The 20,788-nt window shown below is 43.2% G+C and overlaps 1 protein-coding gene across 1 annotated transcript in view; it reads right to left on the bottom strand.

Annotated features, from left to right (window-relative positions):
- The window catches only part of LOC140463176 (bactericidal permeability-increasing protein-like), a 122,129-nt gene that overhangs the window by 7,685 nt on the left and 93,656 nt on the right, over positions 1 to 20,788 (bottom strand). The window contains exons 14-15 of the mRNA XM_072556956.1: positions 18,103 to 18,166; positions 15,551 to 15,627 (exon numbers count right to left, since the gene is read on the bottom strand). Coding sequence (XP_072413057.1) covers positions 15,551 to 15,627; positions 18,103 to 18,166 — 141 coding nt within the window. The remainder of the gene's footprint in view (positions 1 to 15,550; positions 15,628 to 18,102; positions 18,167 to 20,788) is intronic.

Below are 20,788 nucleotides of genomic sequence, written 5' to 3' on the forward strand. Positions count from 1 at the left end.
TCCAAATTTGAGGAAAAACATTCTGGCTATTGAGGGAATGCAGCATAGGCTCACGAGGTCAATTCCTGGAATGGCGGGACTATCTTACGTTGAAAGATAGGAGTGACTGGGATTGTATACCCTTGAGGTAAAAACAATGACTGCAGATGCTGGAAACCAGATTCTGGATTAGTGGTGCTGGAAGAGCACAGCAGTTCAGGCAGCATCCAAGGAGCAGTAAAATCGACGTTTCGGGCAAAAGCCCTTCATCAGGAATAAAGGCAGAGAGCCTGAAGGGTGGAGAGATAGGCTAGAGGAGGGTGGGGGTGGGGAGAAAGTAGCATAGAGTACAATAGGTGAGTGGGGGAGGGGATGAAGGTGATAGGTCAAGGAGGAGAGGGTGGAGTGGATAGGTGGAAAAGAAGATAGGCAGGTAGGACAAGTCATGGGGACAGTGCTGAGCTGGTTGTTTGGAACTAGGGTGAGGTAGGGGAAGGGGAAATGAGGAAACTGTTGAAGTCCACATTGATGCCCTGGGGTTGAAGTGCTCCGAGGCAGAAGATGAGGCGTTCTTCCTCCAGGTGTCTGGTGGTGAGGGAGCGGCGGTGAAAGAGGCCCAGGACCTCCATGTCCTCGGCAGAGTGGGAGGGGGAGTTGAAATGTTGGGCCACAGGGCGGTGTGGCTGATTGGTGCGGGTGTCCCGGAGATGTTCCCTAAAGCGCTCTGCTAGGAGGCGTCCAGTCTCCCCAATGTAGAGGAGACCGCATCGGGAGCAACAGATACAATAAATGATATTGGTGGATGTGCAGGTAAAACTGATGGATGGGGATGGCTCCTTTAGGGCCTTGGATAGAGGTGAGGGAGGACGTGTGGGCGCAGGTTTTGCAATTCCTGTGGTGGCAGGGGAAGGTGCCAGGATGAGAGGGTGGATTGTAGGGGGACGTGGACCTGACAAAAATGCCATCCCTTATTCCAAATTCCTCTGCCTCCGCCGTATCTGCTCCCAGGAGGACCAGTTCCACCACAGCACACATCAGATGGCCTCCTTCTTTAGGGATCGCAATTTCCCTTCCCACGTGGTTAAAGACGCCCTCCAACGCATCTCATCTACATCCCGCACCTCCGCCCTCAGACTCCATCCCTCCAACTGTCCTCCTGGGAGCAGATACGGCAGAGGCGGAGGAATTGGGAATACGGGATGGCATTTTTGCAAGAGGTAGGGTGGGAAGAGGTGTAATCCAGGTAGATGTGGGAGTGGGTGGGTTTGTAAAAAATGTCTGTGTCAAGTCGGTCGTCATTAATGGAGATGGAGAGGTCCAGGAAGGGGAGGGAGGTGTCAGAGATGGTCCAGGTAAATTTAAGGTCAGGGTGGAATGTGTTGGTGAAGTTGATGAATTGCTCAACCTCTTCGCGGGACCACGAGGTGGCGCCAATGCAGTCATCAATGTAGCGGAGGAAGAGGTGGGGAGTGGTGCCGGTGTAATTACGGAAGATCAACTGCTCTACGTAGCCAACAAAGAGACAGGCATAGCTGGGGCCCATCCGTGTGCCCATGGCTACGCCTTTGGTTTGGAGGAAGTGGGAGGATTCAAAGGAGAAATTGTTAAGGGTGAGGACCAGTTCGGCCAAACGAATGAGAGTGTCGGTGGAAGGGTACTGTTGGGGACGTCTGGAGAGGAAAAAACGGAGGGCTTGGAGGCCCTGGTCATGGTGGATGGAGGTGTAGAGGGATTGGATATCCATGGTGAAGATGAGGCGTTGGGGCCAGGGAAATGTTCCCAGACGTCCCCAGACGTCCCCAGACGTCCCCAACAGTACCCTTCCACCGACACTCTCATTCGTTTGGCCGAACTGGTCCTCACCCTTAACAATTTCTCCTTTGAATCCTCCCACTTCCTCCAGACCAAAGGGGTAGCCATGGGCACACGTATGGGCCCCAGCTATGCCTGTCTCTTTGTTGGCTACGTAGAGCAGTTGATCTTCGGTAATTACACCGGCACCACTCCCCACCTCTTCCTCCGCTACGTTGATGACTGCATTGGCGTCACCTCGTGCTCCCGTGAGGAGGTTGAGCAATTCATCAACTTCACCAACATATTCCACCCTGACCTTAAATTTACCTGGACCATCTCTGACACCTCCCTCCCCTTCCTGGACCTCTCCATCTCCATTAATGACGACCGACTTGACACTGACATTTTTTACAAACCCACCGACTCCCACAGCTACCTGGATTATACCTCTTCCCGCCCTAACTCTTGCAAAAATGCCATCCCGTATTCCCAATTCCTCCGCCTCCGCCGTATCTGCTCCCAGGAGGACCAGTTCCACCACAGAACACACCAGATGGCCTCCTTCTTTAGAGACCGCAATTTCCCTTCCTATGTGGTTAAAGATGCCCTCCAACGCATCTCGTCTACATCCTGCACCTCCGCCCTCAGACCCCACCCCTCCAACCGTAACAAGGACAGAACGCCCCTGGTGCTCACCTTCCACCCTACCAACCTTCGCATAAACCAAATCATCCGCCGACATTTCCGCCACCTCTGAACAGACCCCACTACCAGGGATATATTTCCCTCCCCACCCCTTTCCGCCTTCCGCAAAGACCGTTCCCTCCACGACTACCTGGTCAGGTCCACGCCCCCAAACAACCCACCCTCCAATCCTGGCACTTTCCCCTGCTACCGCAGGAACTGTAAAACCTGCGCCCACACCTCCTCCCTCACCTCTATCCAAGGCCCTAAAGGAGCCTTCCACATCCATCAAAATTTTACTTGCACATCCACTAATATCATTTATTGTATCCGTTGCTCCCGATGCAGTCTCCTCTACATTGGGGAGACTGGACGCCTCCTAGCAGAGCGCTTTAGGGAACATCTCCGGGACACCCGCACCAATCAACCACACCACCCCGTGGCCCAACATTTCAACTCCTCATCCCACTCTGCCGAGGACATGGAGTTCCTGGGCCTCCTTCACCTCCGGTCCCTCACCACCAGACGCCTGGAGGAAGAACGCCTCATCTTCCGCCTCGGAACTTCAACCCAAAGGCATCAATGTGGACTTCAACAGTTTCCTCATTTCCCCTTCCCCCACCTCACCCTAGTTCAAACTTCCAGCTCAGTAACCGTCCTCTTGACTTGTCCGGACTTGTCCTACCTGCCTATCTTCTTTTCCACCTATCCACTCCACCCTCTCCTCCTTGACCTATCACCTTCATCCCCTCCCCCACTCACCCATTGTACTCTATGCTACTTTCTCCCCACCCCCACCCTCCTCTAGCTTATCTCTCCACGCTTCAGGCTCACTGCCTTTATTCCTGATGAAGGGCTTTTGCCCGAAACGTCGATTTCGAAGCTACTTGGATGCTGCCTGAACTGCTGTGCTCTTCCAGTACCACTAATCCAGAATCTGGTTTCCAGCATCTGCAGTCATTGTTTTTACCTTCGTTTCAGACTGGTTTACCTCCACCTAATGTTAAAACTGCTGCATCTCCTTTGTCAGTATGGAGTGCCATTTGTAGCTTTATTCAATGTCAATTTCCCTTCCTCACTGAGAATTGAAGTGTCAGTTCGACACTTTCTTGCAAAAAAACCCACTCAAGAGTAGTAATATCTAGATTACTCCTGGTGCTACAAGCTAGTGAGGGCAGGAATAGGAGGATAGAGCAGATGAATGCATGGCTGAGAAGCTTGTGTATGGGAGAAGGATTCACATTTTTGGATCATTGGAATCTCTTTCGGGGTAGATGTGACCAGTACAAGAAGGACGGATTGCACCGAAATTGGAAGGTGACTGGCAGGGAAATTTACTGGAGCTGCTCGGGAGGATATAAACTAATAAGGTGGGGGATGGGGCCCAGGCAGATAGTGAGGAAAGAGATCAATCTGAGACTGAACAGTTGAGAACAAAAGTGAGTCAAACAGTCAGGGCAGGCAGGGACAGAGCAGAGAACAAGGTAGGACTGATCATTAAACTGCATTTATTTCAATGCAAGGGGCCTAACAGATGAACTCAGGGCATGGTTAGGAACATGGGGCTGGGATATTATAGCAATTACAGAAACATGGCTCAGGGATGGGCAGGACTGGCAGCTTAATGTTCCAGGATACAAATGCTACAAGAGGGATAGAAAGGGAGGCAAGAGAGGAGGGTGAGTGGTGGTTTTGATAAGGGATAGCATTACAGCTGTGCTGAGGGATGATATTCCTGGAAATACATCCAGGGAAGTTATTTGGATGGAACTGAGAAATAAGAAAGGGATGATCACCTTATTGGGATTGTTAGACCTCCTAATAGTCAGAGGGAAATTGAGAAACACATTTGTAAGGAGATCTCAGCTATCTGTAAGAATAATAGGGTGATTATGGTAGGGGATTTTAACTTTCCAAACCAAAGACTGGGACTGCCATAGTGCTAAGGGTTTAGATGGAGAGGAACTTGTTAAGTGTGGACAAGAAAATTTTCTGATTCAGTATATGGATGTACCTACTAGAGAACGTGCAAAGCTTGATCTCCTCTTTGGAAATAAGGCAGGGCAGGTGACTGAAGTGACAGTGGGAGAACACCTTGGGGCCAGTGACCATAATTCTGTTAGATTTAAAATAGTGATGGAAAAGGATAGACCAGATCTAAAAGTTGAAGTTCTAAACTGGAGAAAGCCAATTTTGACGGTATTAGGCAAGAACTTTCGAAAGCTGATTGGGGGCAGATGTTCGCAGGTAAAGGGACGGCTGGAAAATGGGAAGCCTTCAGAAATGAGATAACAAGAGTCCAGAGAAAGTATATTCCTGTCAGGGTGAAAGGGAAGGCTGGTTGGTATAGGGAATGCTGGATGACTAAAGAAATTGAGGGTCTTGTTAAGAAAAAGAAGGAAGCACATGTAAGGTATAGACAGGATAGATCGAGTGAATCCTTAGAGTGAGTATAAAGAAAGTAGGAGTATACTTAAGAGGGAAATCAGGAGGGCAAAAGGGGACATGAGATAGCTTTGGCAAATAGAATTAAGGAGAATCCAAAGGGCTTTTACAAATACGTTAAGGACAATAGGGCAAATAGGGAGAAAATAGGGCCCCTCAAAGATCAGCAAGGCAGCCTTTGTGTGGAGCCGCAAAAAATGGGGGAGATATTAAATGAGTATTTTGCGTCTGTATTTACTGTGGAATAGGATATGGAAGATATAGACTGTACGAAAATAGATGGTGACATCTTGCCAAATGTCCAGATTACAGAGGAGGAAGTGCTGGATGTCTTGAAAAGGTTAAAAGTGAATAAATCCCCAGGACCTGATCAGGTGTACCCGAGAACTCTGTGGGAATCTAGAGAAGTGATTGCTGGGCCTCTTGCTGAGATATTTGTATCATCGATAGTCACAGGTGAGGTGCCAGAAGACTGGAGGTTGGCTAACATGGTGCCACTCTTGAAGAAGGGTGGTAAGGATAAGCCAGGGAACTATAGACCGGTGAGCCTGATGTCGGTGGCGGGCAAGTTGTTGGAGGGAATCCTGAGGGACAGGATGTACATGTAGTACATGTATTTGGAAAGGCAAGGACTGATTAGAGATAGTCAACATGGCTTTGTGCGTGAGAATTCATGTCTCACAAACTTGATTGAGTTTTTTGGAGAAACAACAAAGAGGATTGATGAGGGCAGAGCCGTAGATGTGATCCATATGGACTTCAGTAAGGCGTTCGACAAGGTTCCCCATGGGAGACTGATTAGCAAGGTTAGATCTCATGGAATACAGGGAGAACTAGCCATTTGGATACAGAACTGGCTCAGAAGTAGAAGACAGAGGGTGGTGGTGGAGGGTAGATTCTCAGACTGGAGGCCTGTGACCAGTGAAGTGCCACAAGGATCAGTGCTGGGTCCTCTACTTTTTGTCATTTACATAAATGATTTGGATGTGAGCATAAGAGATACAGTTCGTATGTTTGCAGATGATACCAAAATTGGAGGTGTGTGGACAGCAAAGAGGGTTACCTCAGATTACAACAGGATCTTGACCAGATGGGCCAATGGGCTGAGAAGTGGCAGATGGTGTTTAATTCAGATAAGTGCGAGGTGCTACATTTTGGGAAAGCAAATCTTAGCAGGACGTATACACTTAATAGTAAGGTCCTTGGGAGTGTTAATGAACAAAGAGACCTTGGAGTGCAGGTTCAAAGTTCCTTGAGAGTGGAGTCGCAGAGAGGACAGTGAGGAAGGCATTTGGTATTCTTTCCTTTATTGGTCAGAGTATTGAGTACAGGAGTTGGGAGATCATGTTGCGGCTGTACAAGACAATGGTTAGGCCACTGTTGGAATATTGCGTGCAATTCTGGTCTCCTTCCTATCAGAAATATGAAACTTGAAAGAGTTCAGAAAAGATTTACAAGGATGTTACCAGGGTTTGAGGATCTGAGCTACAGGGAGAGGCTGAACAGGCTGTGGCAGTTTTCTCTGGAGCGTCAGATGCTGAAGGGTGACCTTATAGAGGTTTACAAAATTATAAGGGGCTTGGACAGGATAAATAGACAAACTCCCCTGTGGTCGCAGAGTCCAGAACTAGAGGGCATAGGTTTAGGGTGAATGGGGAAAGATACAAAAGAGCCCTAAGGGGCAACCTTTTCACATAGAGGGTGGTATGTGTATGGAATGAGCTGCCAGAGGAAGTGGTGGAGGCTGGTACAATTGCAACTTTTAAGAGGCATTTTGATGAGTATATGAATAGGAAGGGTTTGGAGGGATATGGCCGGGTGCTGGCAGGTGGGACTAGATTGGGTCGGATTATCTGGTCGGCATGGATGGGTTGGACTGAAGGGTCTGTTTCCATACTGTACATCTCTATGACTCTATGTCTCTATGACTCTATGTAACAAAGCTAAAGATATTGTTGTAAATGTGTATGTCTTTGGGTTAGTCATTATTTGTTCATATGAAGCATCTTGACAAGACTTTTATTAATGCTACCGCAGTCATTTCACAGCCAAGAACATTATAAATGAGCACTGATGGATTAGAACTGCTTGAAGAAAAAAAACAAATTGGGGATTTAAATTGAAAGGCTAGAACCAGGTAATTATAATGGAGTTCTGAGTTGGAAACTGTGCACATTCCACATGAAAGCAGTGGATTTTGATTAAATGAATTTCCAGTTTATATTGAAGACTATTAACAAAACTCCTACTCAATAGGAAAAAAAACTTGTGATTTAGTGAGTGGGATATGCATGTAATTGAACAATCCTGCTACAACTTAATATATACAACACTATGCAGATTTAAATCATGTCTGTGACTTTGAAATCTGTTTGTTCATTCTTATTACTTCACAGTGCAATGTCTAGTCACTTTTTCAGTTTCCATCTCTCATTAAGTATACCTCTTACTCAATATTTGAAAACAATTCGTATTATCCTGAACTGAATTGTCACAGTTAATTAATTAATTAATTAATTGGCAAGGCTTTATGCCTTTCCACATTATCAAGTGTCATTCATTGCCTCATGGTTACTTTAAAGCATGGCTGCATTGATTAATGTTCAGTTGGTGACAAAAGTTATGGCAAGATGGGGAGCTGTTAAGGTAGCATAGTAAGTGAGGAACCATTAAGGGAAAGTGAGACTTTGTGTTCCTCATGCAAAGCATTGGCACTGAAACAAGAGGTGAAAGAACCTTCTCTGCGGTAGCCACTTTTATTTTTACTCGATAAGTTGCCAGGAATAGGACAAATCTAATTGAAGGATTCTTTACACTACTATTTCTGGACAGTATGGAGGTAATACTTCTCTTAGATGTTGAAATTGGATGTGTTGATGATGTGTTTAAAAGGAACAGGAGAAACAGCATAAAGAAGCTAAAGCTGAATAAGATAAACAAGAGGGGCTAAACCAACAAAGCTGTAGAGAGAACCCAAGCACTTCTCGGGTTGCCAAGCTCAGGTCTGGCATACCAACCCTGTTTGAGGAGGGAGGGAATGAGACCGAGGTATGGGGGAATAGGGATGTTACCCTAATGCCCCGGTGCTTCCCGGTGAACCGCCTCTGACTCCGTCCCCGCCACTGTACCTGAGTCCTGAGAAAACTGTGTTGCTGATCGGGTCAAGATGTGACCCAGGAAACCAACGGCACCCTGTTAACTTTGTACTGGAGTTCACCATCTCCATGTCACCCTCCCCCCCCCCCCCCCCCCCAACCAAAACTATGCTCCCCATAAGACAGCTACTGAACACAAGGTAGGTGAGGAAGATAAGGCACTAATTATCAGGGTCCATGTCCCCTGGAAACCCCAAGAGATGATTGTGATAATGAATCAGGCTCTGCATCGCCAAAGATAAACCTGCCCAATTTGCCCAATACATCCAGTGCACAATTCAAATGGACAATGCAACACCCCGGGATCTGTTTGCCCTCTTTTGTACGATCTTGTCACCAGAAGAAATTACTAAGTGGCAGGAACAAATGGGCGAGAGTGACGGAAAGGGACCAGTCCACACTTACGATGATATAAATGACAGATTCAAAGAGGACATCTCGAGTGTTGCAGACATGGTACGCACATATAACATGGATTGGTCTGAGAACACCAGGACATAGATGAGCCCTTATTTATTACTGGGATGGCCAGAACGACCCCATGTTGCGCTCTAAAGGTCACACAAAATCTGAGCTTGTTCAGCTGCTCCATGATCACAACACACCTTCAGCCAGTACTAATGAATTTCATTCGGACTGAAATACCACAGACCTGCCACTTCAACATGTGGACTTCACTCTTTATGTGGATGGTAACTCCTTTATTTCACCTACAGGTCAGCGATGCTCCGGATACTACAGATCCTGAAGTGGTTGAACGTGCAGGCTTTGAGACTCCACTGTCAGCACAGAAGGCTGAATTGTTTGCCCTCACTTAGGCTTGCATCCTGGTGGAAGAGAGTTCGGCCAATATTTATACAGACTCGCGCTATGCTTTCGGCATTGCCCGCAACTAAGGCACCATATGGGTGCGTAGGGGATTTTTAACCTCCGGGGGGCAACCCATTAGTAACGCTGTTTTTTATGATAATCTTTTGCAGGCCTCACAGTTACCATCCAGCCTGGTGGTGATCAAATGGTTAGCTCATACTGGTGACGCCGACAGAATCTCCAAGGTCAATGTGCAAGTAGGTGCTGCCGCCAAGCAGGTAGCCCTACACCCCACTCTGTGGTTCCATTGGGCTCACAGCAGCACATCATTACAAAACGTATGAGGACAGGTATGCCAGACCTGGGTGAGATACATCATTTACAGGGGGGTGCCCCTGCAGGGTAACACAGACTGTGGGTCACAGATGGTGTGCACCCTTGATGTTCATACCAAGCTGGAGGACAGCTCTGTGCTTCTTCTTTGCTTTTACCAATCTTGGTGGATTATGTACATAACCTTACACACCTCGGCAAGGAGGGAATGGTCAGCACTTTGCTACAAACCTGGTGGCACCCTGATTCCCAAAACAATGGCTGAGAAACGAGCCAAAGCTTGCTTGATCCACAAAAAGACAAATGCTGGAAAAGGGATGCCTTGCGATTCTGGGACCACCCCCTTGCCTGGTGGGCCTTTCAATTGTCTACAACTAGATTTCATAGAATTACCCAGGATACAATGTTCTAAGTATTGTTTGGTAATAGTAGATGTCTTCAGCGGATGGATTGAGGCAATCCCAACAAGGGACAACATGGCTGCAACAGTGATAAAAATATTTTGAGGGAAATAATTCCCTGCTATGGACTCCCAGATACAATAACGTCAGACAATGGTAGCTAAATTTAACCAGGGGATCTGCAAGGAACTGGTAATAAAACAACAATTCCACTGCTCCTGCCAATCAAAAACAGCTGGAGTGATGGAATTATCAAATGGCACCCTAAATATAAGCTGGCAAAGCTAAAACAGGGAACAGGCCGAAGGTGGTTGAAGGTCCTACCATTAGCCCTGTTCCACATGAGGGTTACCTGGTCTGTCTCCTGCTGAGGTGGTTTATGGGAAGCCCATGAGGACCCCATGGGAACCTGGGATAGTCCAAAACGCCCTCCCCGAGAGACTAGATATGAACACCTGGGGGAGGAGGTGAGGGCGTACCTTCAGGGGCTAACCAGATCTCTCCAAAGTTTGCTTTCGCAAGTACACTAGGCTTACCGAGAGAGTGGCGATCTGCCTGATTGTGACTACCCCACTGCCGAGCCGGGGATTTCATCCTGATAAAGGACTGGGAATGAAAGAAGCTGGGACCAAGATGGAAAGGACCTTTTCAGGTGCTGCTGACCACCCCCACAGCTGTGAAAGTACAAGGGCAGCCCTGGTGGATACACAGAACCGACTGCAAAAGAATCAGTGTGGAAGCCGACACCAATTAAGGATAAAGATGTCTTCCATACTTGTGATTTTGATGACTTTGGGAAATGGGGCCTTGGGAACAGATGGATTTCAAACTGACACCCATACCTACAATCTCTATTTGCACCTGACCTACCAGACAGCCCGTGTAACAGGGAAAGACACCGGCTGCTGGATATGTGCCCACATGCCACCCCACTCGGTGGGGGAGAGTACCTTTGTGGCCCGTACCTTTTCGCTGGCGTGAAGTGGCTGAATGGCTACTGCACCAAAGCCTTTCCAGTGATCTTGCTAACACCGATGACGCATGGGAATGGTAGTTGGCAGGGTATAACCTGACCTTATTCAGGGACTGGTATCAACCTAATTACAACCAATCACGTAGACCTCCCTCCCTTGTCGTTCTCAATAACACCATTGACTACATCATTTGTTTCAAGCGGGAAGGGAAACACTCTAAAGGTACTTATGTGGGGATGAGCAAGTGCTGTTTTGCTATTCTCCTGGTCGAACCTATTCAGAATTTAATGGAAAACAGCTACTTTGGACTTGATTGGTCTGCTGTCCCAAACAGAACATCAGGCTGCCTTTGGAATAACCCTGCTCCCAGATTGTTGTGGGGAGTGAATCACAGTTTCCATCTTCACAGCTTACAGTGGCACATATTTTATTTGTAGCTTGAAAGCCTACCCCTGACTTCCCTCCGATTGGAGGGGGTCATGTTACATGGCGTATGTTGTACTCTGCATTCGTGTTTTGGACAACTTACAATCACCCCCAAGACCCAGAAGGTCCCTCACCTGGGTGGGAATGTTCTCTTCTCCAACAGGAATCTGTTCACATGCCCAAGAATTTGTTAAGCTCAGGACCATATGGGAAAAGGTTGCCGATGATACAGCCAGTGCCTTAACTGAAATTAACGCAGAACTACTGCCAGTTAGGACTGTGGCACTCCAGAATTGTCTGGCACGGGACTTCCTGCCAGCTAAGGAGGCTGGTACCTGTGCTGTTGTTGGGGCAGAGTGCTGCACCTACATCCCTGACGAGTCCACTAACATCACTGAACTCTCTAAACACATTACACAGGAAATCCAGACTCTCCAAACTACTGACAATGTGTTTAGCAATGGCATGGAGGGGTGGCCACGATGGGGCATTCTTGGAAGACTGAGAGGCCCACTGGTACATATTAGAATCACAATACTAATTGTAATCGCCTGCATTCTAGTGCTCTGGTGCTTATGGCCACTGTTGTCTGAGTGTTTTTGTTATAGGTTCGGAGGGAACCTGGTTGATGATCGAATGATCAATAGAGGGAATGAGGAATTTAGAAAGACGCAAAGGGATCAGTGTCATGTTTTACTTCTCTTTCAAGGCAGACTGGGGACTCAAGGGTTAAGCATTCCACTACCAAAGAGACTCACTGCAGTATCAACTGCATGTTTGTCCTTTTACAGATTAGACAGAACATCTCAGTGGGGAGGAGGCTGACTTAATCCCAGAGAAGGAATCCATTGGAGCCACACATGTAGATTCCTCTGCTGCCTCAGGCAAATGTATTTATCCTCCTCAGACAAGACTGATCGCCTTGGCCACAACCCTTTTAAACTGCCTCCTGCTCCCATTATCTTGCTTCCCCTCCATATTAGCATAGGTATGTGAATCCCCCATTGAGAACAGGCAAAACCCTTCTGTTTGAATATCTTCCCATCAACACATGATCATGAAGAATACAAGAATCAATCCCTGTAATCCATTGACTTGTTATCACAGGACATCAATACTCACTGTGCCTTGTGAAATTATAATTGCCCATCTTAAACAATGTAATGACAATCAACCATGTGACTTACAGACCTTTTGTATTATTCCTATAAAATGTACTGCTTTTGCGCGTAGAGCAGAGATTTGTAGAGAAGTGTCACCACAAGTAGATACATGACTACGTTTGGGGACATTGAGAATCTCTCGCCGGCTGTTCGATAATAAAGCATCTACTGTTGTACTGAAACTTGTGTTGTTCGAATTTGTGGAACAAAATATACATCAACAATAGAATCATAGAATCCTTAGAGTGTGGAAACAGGCCCTTCGGTCCAACAAGTCCAAGCTCTGAAGAGTAACCCACCCAGACCTATTCCCCTAGCCTATTATCCTACATTTATCCCTGACTAATTCACCTAACCTGCACATCTTTGGATTGTGGGAGGAAACAGGAGCACCCAGAGAAAACCCATGCAGACTTGGGGAGAATGTGCAAACTCCACAAACAACAGACTATCGTCCGAGGCTGGAATTAAACCCGGTTCCATAGCGCTGTGAGGCAGCAGTGCTAACCACTGAGCCACTGTAATGATAATAAAAACCTTTACATCTGTAAATATATATACGTTTTATGTCAACTCTATCAGCTTTTCCGTGCTCCTCACATTCCCATTCAACCCTTTATTTGATGTTTAAAAGCCCCAAACTTTTCCTGAAGCTCTTGGCTCACTGCATTGTCCTGCCTACTATTGTGAGCCACTGAATCCTGAAGCCAGGATTCAGTTGACCTGTGAAACAGTCCTTCTGTAGCCACCCATGGCCTCCTTTGCAGTGTCAGATTCCACCTTCTATATTTGGAGTTGCCACCCTTCACTGCCATTAAGTCCTCTGTGTCACAACACAATGTTTCCTGATCCAGAGTTGTGTTCCTTTCCCCACTTACTGATATACCATATGGATAAAACACCTCCCCCAATGCGTGATGCTTACTGCTCCATCTACAGGACTTACCTTGGTCCACTCTCAGCATTGACGTTTGACAACAGCCTTTACTAAGCATAGTGCAGCCCTGGCATGTTGTTTCCACAGACTACCCATTGCCATTTCTGTAATCCCTGAACCAGGTGGACTTGACCTGCAAGACAGACCATGGCCCAATCCCTGGACCTTAAGGACCACACAGGTCTCTGGACCCTTGTTGCACCAAATGCCTGACTGACTATGACCAATCCTGGGACTGAGTTCACTGACTGTGATCCCCCTTAACTCCACTAAGAACTTTTCTCTTTGACTTTCAGGCATGACCATTTGGTTGAAGCACACACGCAATAAACTTACTGCATGAGTTGCTGACTCATGCTGTCAGTGTGACATTGAAGTACCGCTTAACAATATGTCCAACCTCTTGATTGTTCAGTGCTAGCAATCATGAGATGCTGCTTCCTTTTCTGTCCATGCCAAAAGGTAAGTCAAGCCAGAGATACCGTGCACATCCAAATAAGCGCAAAGTGAAAGAGTGCTAAGAAAGTAAACTAAATGCCGTAAAATTCAATTGTGTATCACTGCATGCAGAGAGATCTAGCAGGAGCATTGCAATATATGGTGTCTATCAGCTCCACAGTGCAATGGTGAAATGCTGAGTGCCACAGACTCTCACACACAAAGTGGCTGTAAATATGGAACACAAGTGTAGGCAAGGCTGTGTCACAAGGCATTCAAATTACCTTTGACCTCAGTGATCTGCTCATTGTAGTTCCAAGTCTTGGCTCCACTCATGCTTGTAAGGGTTGGTACTTCCCAAACATCTCAAAGATAAACAATGCCACACCATTATGCCTTCTATTTTCCTAGAATGTATAACATGGTAGCCACTTAACCAGGTTCTGTAGCTAAAATAACAGTTGCTCCAACATTGGTTGTGATACTGTAGTGAAATGGTATTTTGCCAATGCCAACTTTTATAGATTAAAGCTGGAGATTGTCACTGCCTGTGGAGCATGTAATGAGATTTTGTTGAAAAAACATTGAGATGGAGCCTTGATGAAGTAGGTGGTGACCTGCATCCATTAGATAACTGTTCTGATTTTCAAGTTGGGAATTGGTGCCATCCAGCTTCTTAGCAGTGTTTGGGAGAATCAGAAATTGCCTATGAATGTGGTGAAATTAGCTGACAGTGAGATGCAAATGTATGTAAGTAAGGTAATTGGTACTCAATAGCAAGATTTAGTACCTCCAATTTAAATACTAAAAGGAATATCCGAATTTCCTTGCTCATCATCAAGAATCAGATTTCTTCAATCTTACTGTATTTTCCCAAATTTCCCACAATTGCCCATGCCGTTGAAAGGTTGGGAAAATTTTGCCCAATGTTGCTGACAATGTGCGAAGGTGACTTTTATTGACTGGGGAGTTGGAGTAATAAGGAGAGGCTGGATAGGCTGTGAGTCTTTTCACTGGTGTCTTGGAGGTTGAGGGATGACCTTTCAGAGGTTTGTAAGATCATAAGGGGCATAGATAAGGTGAATAGTCTTTTCCCTAAGGTGGATGAGTTTAAAACTAGCGGGCATATTTTAAAGGTGAAAGGAGAAAGATTTAAAAGGAACCTGAGAGGCGACATTTTCACGCATAGGGTGGTTCATATGTGGAATGAACTGCCAGATGAAGTGATAGATGCAGCTGCAACATTTAAAAGACATTTGGACAATTGGAAAGATTTAAGGGGATATGAGTCAAATGTAGGCAAGATGGATTAGTTTAGTTTGGGAAACATGGTTGGCGTAGACAAGGTGGACTGAAGGGTCTGTTTTCCATGCTGTATGACTCTATGACTGAGAAGCCTCAAGTATCTAAATGTTTGATGTTTGAAAGAAGAATGACTGAATATGAAATACACACACAGAATTGGAGATTGTATTTCATGGTACATTAGTAAACAGAGCATGACAGAGAGGGTACCCCAGATACAGTTTAAGCCTGACTCCCTCCAACTTTACCTTACAACTTCAGATGTATTCTATCTGCTTTGTTGATTCCTGATATGCAATGATATTATGTTGAGTACCCTTTATTATACCTTGTTTTGGTGCATTTGTATATGTATTTTTTGGTAGAACCTTATTTTTATGTGTTTACAATATATCTATATATAAAATTAAAATATCATACAGTTGGTTCTGCTAAAATGCGATAGTTCCATTCTCATGCAACCCCATGTTATAAGAAAATCACATAATTGCATCACCATTTAAACTAATGGAGCTGGAATCGCATTATAAGCAATACATCCTTTAAAAGTTCGCACTTTAGAAAGTGTCCCCAGTTCGTCAATCGTGTTATAGCGAATTTGCGTTAATGAAATGCACATTATCGCAGAATGACCTGTACTGTATATTTCTTTGTAGTGGCAGGAGGTTGTTCCTCAACAAATGGCTCAATAGCTAAATAAAGTTACCTTGTGAGGTTGTACAATAAGGTTCGACAGTGTGAAGTGGTCGATTAAAGGAAGTGGATATCCATTATCCAGGGCAGCTGCATAAGATAACAGTTTTCATGTCAGTTTAAATGTATTATGGACATAATTCAGAAATTAACAGTTGGCCTTTATTGGTCATCTATTGTTAACAAACAGGAATACAGTAACATTTAGAACAAACTGATTGTTGAATGTGTTTGACATATGGCTGCTTTATTATCCCTGGCATGTCTGAGACTATATGGGCATTACTGACATGGAATATCCCTAATTCTATTAGTTTGTTACATTGTTCATTGTGGGTCCAATAACCATTTTTAAAAAGATTTTCTGTCAATTTGGAGCACCTTCTTTTGATCCTATTAATGTTTTTCTTTCATATATGTTCCCATTTTAAATCTAATGATTTCAGTTTAATGTACAGTTATGGAAGTTTTTGTACACATTAAACATTCATCCGCAAAACAACAATTACATGATCGATACACACAAATAGCTTTTTAAGAAGGCTATTTTTATTTTGTTGTCAATAAGATGAGAAAGTCAGTTAGTTTCCCATCTTTTTTCCCAATCTGTTTCCCATTTTGTCATACCGTATCAGAGTAAGGTATGCAGGTTAATTGCAGATTAAAGCATCTCATACTTGGCTCTGGGTTGGTAGGGGCATGGTGGGAAATGTGGGGAATTTTGAAAAGTGAGTTGAAAAACAGAACGGTCTGCTCTAAAAGGTGTTAGAAGCAGCTTCAATAGTAACCTTCATGGGACTAGGTGTAGACAACTCATTGCCTCAAGCACGTTCTGCCATTCGGTGACATAATTGTTGATTTTTATCTTAACTCCAATTATACCACTTCTCTTTTAATTATTTTGGCTAGTAAAATAAATATTAATCTCAGGGAGGAGAAAGTGAGGACTGCAGAGCTGGAGACCAGAGTTGAAAAATGTGGTGCTGGAGAAACACAGCAGGCCAGGCAGCATCCGAGGAGCAGGAGAATCGATGTTTCGGGCATTCCTGAAGAAGGGCTTATGCCCAAAACGTTGATTCTCCTGCTCCTTGGATGCTGCCTGGCCTGCTATGTTTTTCCAGCACCACATTTTTCAACATTAATCTCAGGGAGCCAAAAATTGAACTAGCATCTCTTCCTTTTTGTGGGAGAGGGTTCTATATTTTTATCAGCCTTTCCATGAAGAGGTTTTCTGACCATCTCCCAAATTGCTTAAAGGTCTTTTTGTGGATGTCCCATAACAGGCAAAAATGTTCCTTCAGTAACAGGAGTAGATCATTCAGTTCCTCAAGCCTGTTTTTAGCTTGCAATGTGATTTTGTTTGATCTTTGACCTTAGACAAACACGATGTCATCAAAAGGTCACAGCAAAATGCATGTCTTAATCCATTTCTGATTATTTTTCTACTGATGATGCTTAGGTTCTCATGAGTCTTTATGGAAATTGATGTTAATTTAACATTTTCCTAGCAGTACGAGTAGCAGAAGTATATTTTCCAACTTTTGTAGTACTGGACGGGACCATCTCTTTGGTCTTGTAGCAACATCTCTACCTCTGGGCCAGAAGCTCTGGGAACAAGTCCTACCTCAGGTCTTGATGGCCATGGAAGGTGTGTCATATCATAGCAAAACAGGTTGACCATGAATCCATAAATCCTTCTGATATGTCCAAAGCAAGTATTACAGTGGAAGGGTTTCCTGATGCAGCATGATTTGTATAATGGAGCACAAAAGCCTCGCATGTTAACAACCTCATTCCTTTTAAACCTTCTTGTACAACATAGCCCAATACCAGTCACCAGAAATCTAAGACTGACTCCTCCTTTTCTCTGAGGTTTGTTCGCAATCTTATACCTACTCCTTCTCCCTCAACATTGCTGCCCTCTATTAATTCTTTGTGCTTTCAGCCTTCTTGAACCATAATGGGTTGAAATTTCTTCTTCAATTCTCAGTACATTTTCTAAGTGCTTGTGACTAGAACTGCTTTATTGGCCTCAAAACAATTTAGAAGTTAGATCTGTCATTTCTCCTTATACCGTATTGAAACATAGAGAGTAATTTTGTGAGTATGTGTTAGCAGTGAGGAGCCACACCATCTGAAAGGTATTATAGTTTATTACATTTTCATTTTCCAAAGGTAAATAATGTTTATTTCTTTCACCATATTTTTGCACTCTCCTCTCCTAACATCATTGATTGTCTGCAGAACTTCAGGCAACTTGACCATCATTAAAATGCCAACCTAGTCTGTCAAGCAAAGTGTTACTAGATTGTAATCAGAAATGGAATGTGGAGCTAAATTCATTTTTGTATCCTTAACTCCTACGGTTCCTCTCTCTGCAATCAGCTACTGCAGAAAATATCATAGAATCAATCTGTGAATTTCCAGTTGTCCTGTTTTTCATGACCTGGCAACTCCTTCAAAAACTCATTTTTCTACGTTGGAAACTGGTGTCATTTTTAATACAATAAAATGCAATTATTAATCATTATTTGTCATAGGTTTGTTTTCCAGGTTAACACTTACCATTAATACGTGGTAAAATGACAATAGAGACCAGGAAATCAATTGCAGTTTGCAGACAGTTTACCTGTGAGAATAAAGTACATTATACAGTGAAAAGAGTTATATTCAAACATGTATAAAATATGCTCATTCGTTCTGAATAATTTCTTAACTGTTTGTGAGTATGCCAAGGAAGAAACTTGATTAAGTGGTATTTTGGAATGAAAAACAGAATTTAATGTATTGAAGGCTTTGCTAATTATAGCTTATGGATTCATGTGTAAGACTCTGTGAACTCACTTTTTTGATTAGAATCAGTCTAAACATTATGGCACAGACAGGGAACACAGGGGGCTAACACCTTCAACATCTTAACATCTTATCTGGGTTGAAACCAATTGTTACGGTTAACCTGAGAATGTAACTTTTTAAAAAAGTCTTGTGATTTACATATGAAAGAAGTGAAGCTATCATGGTCATTCTAACAGATGAGAGACTCAACAGACAATCAAGGTATTTTTCAATGTATAATTTCAGTTACACCACACTGTAAACTTTTGCTATAAATTCTCTGCCTTACAATTGTGCTCTCCACAACCACCTGATGAAGGAGCGGCACTCCGAAAGCTAGTGCTTCCAATTAAACCTGTTGGACTACAACCTGGTGTTGTGTGATTTTTTAACTATGTTCCATGACCTAAGTAAGAGAAAGACATAGAGAATAAGATTATTGCGAATAGCTAAATTTCACATTCTGAAAGATCATTATCATTATATTCTTCAGTTCATTACAATTCTCCAATTTTGTAGTTCTTCAGTGAAAGGAATTAGGAAATGAAAGTTCCATCTCAGTAAAGCAGCACAACAGTTAGTTATGTGAAAGTGACTGTATTTATGAAAGTGGAGTGAAAGAAATGAAAGGTTTTCTCCATCACAGGCAGAAATAAGGAGAAAAATTTCTCTAGTTTTAAGCCTAGATGTCAATGCAATTGACCAGCCTCATGCAAATGATCAGGGACTTTTCAATACTAATGAGGCATGCTTAACGTCACTTCTTCTTTGTTTTCAACAATCACTGTAATCAAATAAGATGCTACCCAGAAAACTGACCATGCCCCTAAAATGGAATTTTCAACTGATCTTATCAGGTTGGGGAAAATTATTCAAATTACAATCATTTTCTTAAGTTGTCAGAAACTTATTAACACATTTTAAAATGTTCTGACATAAATAAATATAGTTTACTAAGATATTGATGTATGCACACCAATGAAACTATTAAACAGTTTAGTATAGTTTTTTAAAAAAGTTCTTCTTTAGTTATTTTATACAAGTTTACTCATGGGTGGAAAGTTGGACACAGTTACCAAGATGCTTCTCTTAATTGATAAGCTAGTATCTTCAGCTGTATTACTCAGTACAAATCAACTTACCAATTTCAAACACATCAAATAAGTTATTTTGGTGGAGAGAAACAGGTACGCTCTATTAATGTTAATCAATTTTGCTGGGCCATGGAAAATTTTAGCTTATTTTATTTGTTCATGGCATATGAACATGGCTGGCTGGACTGGCATTCGTTTCCCATCCTTTATTGTTCTCAAGATGCTTTGAATTTTTGAGCAAACCTAAACTATAACCTAAGCAGTTCAAACAGGTAAAGTTTGACAGCAATTTTCTAATCCTTCAATCACATTAAAATTGCAAATAAGAAAATCAGAAAATTTCACATGCACTCACTGAATGTTTCCTAAAGGAAACATGATTTCCCAAAATTCAATTACACATCTTAAAGTAAAATATCAATTCAGTAGAATGAAAATATCCCTTTTTTGTTTTAATTACTGGGATGTACCTCAAAACTTTTCTGCCTCTGTAACCCTAACTGTGGCTTGAAAATTGTTATGACCCTCAGTGAATAGGTGGAAGCTGTTAGAGAGGGAACACATTTGTTATAAACTTAGTCAGAGTACCATTGCTGCCTTAGAACACATGACCCCAAACTTTTAGTTTATGATTTCAGTTGGGGGTCTCAACACCCACTTTGGGAATCTCTGAACTAGGATCTTACTTTGACATATCTTTATAATAAAATAACAATAGTTCCTGACAATGGATGTGGAATGCGTTTTGTATCAAAATGTCCCATTTCCATTACACCAACCCTGACAAAATTGTGAGAGCTAAGTGAAAACTTTACTTTCTGCATGCATTACAAAAGCCTTCCTTAAAATATTTTCTTCCATGTTGAAGCTCACATTTTAATGTATTTGAGATTTAAGATAGCTAATATTTTCCTTTGTCTTTATATGAGGTAACTGTTCCTTTGATATCTTTTGTTTCATTCATAAAAATTAATAACCATTATACTTCAAATCACACAAATTTATCTCCTTCCTTTCTGAAATCTTTTGATGTTTCTGGTTTTCTGAATGATCTACAACATTTCCATGCTGTTATTAAAGTTGGTCTGGCTTAATTCCCTATTTATCTTTTTATTTTCTTAAATCATTGCCCTATCTTATTCTGCAATGCCATACTTAGGAAACAAACATAATCTGTTTCTAACTTATCAAACCCTTTCATATTAGAATAATCGTAGTATATTTCCTGAACTTCTTGAATAATGTTAACCTTTTTGAAACAAGTGGATCAGAAATTGACATGATACAATGCATACTTTCTTACCAAAGCCAAATACAGTACT

This window comes from Chiloscyllium punctatum, chromosome 37 (assembly GCF_047496795.1).
Source record: "Chiloscyllium punctatum isolate Juve2018m chromosome 37, sChiPun1.3, whole genome shotgun sequence".
Taxonomy (NCBI): Eukaryota; Metazoa; Chordata; class Chondrichthyes; order Orectolobiformes; family Hemiscylliidae; genus Chiloscyllium; species Chiloscyllium punctatum.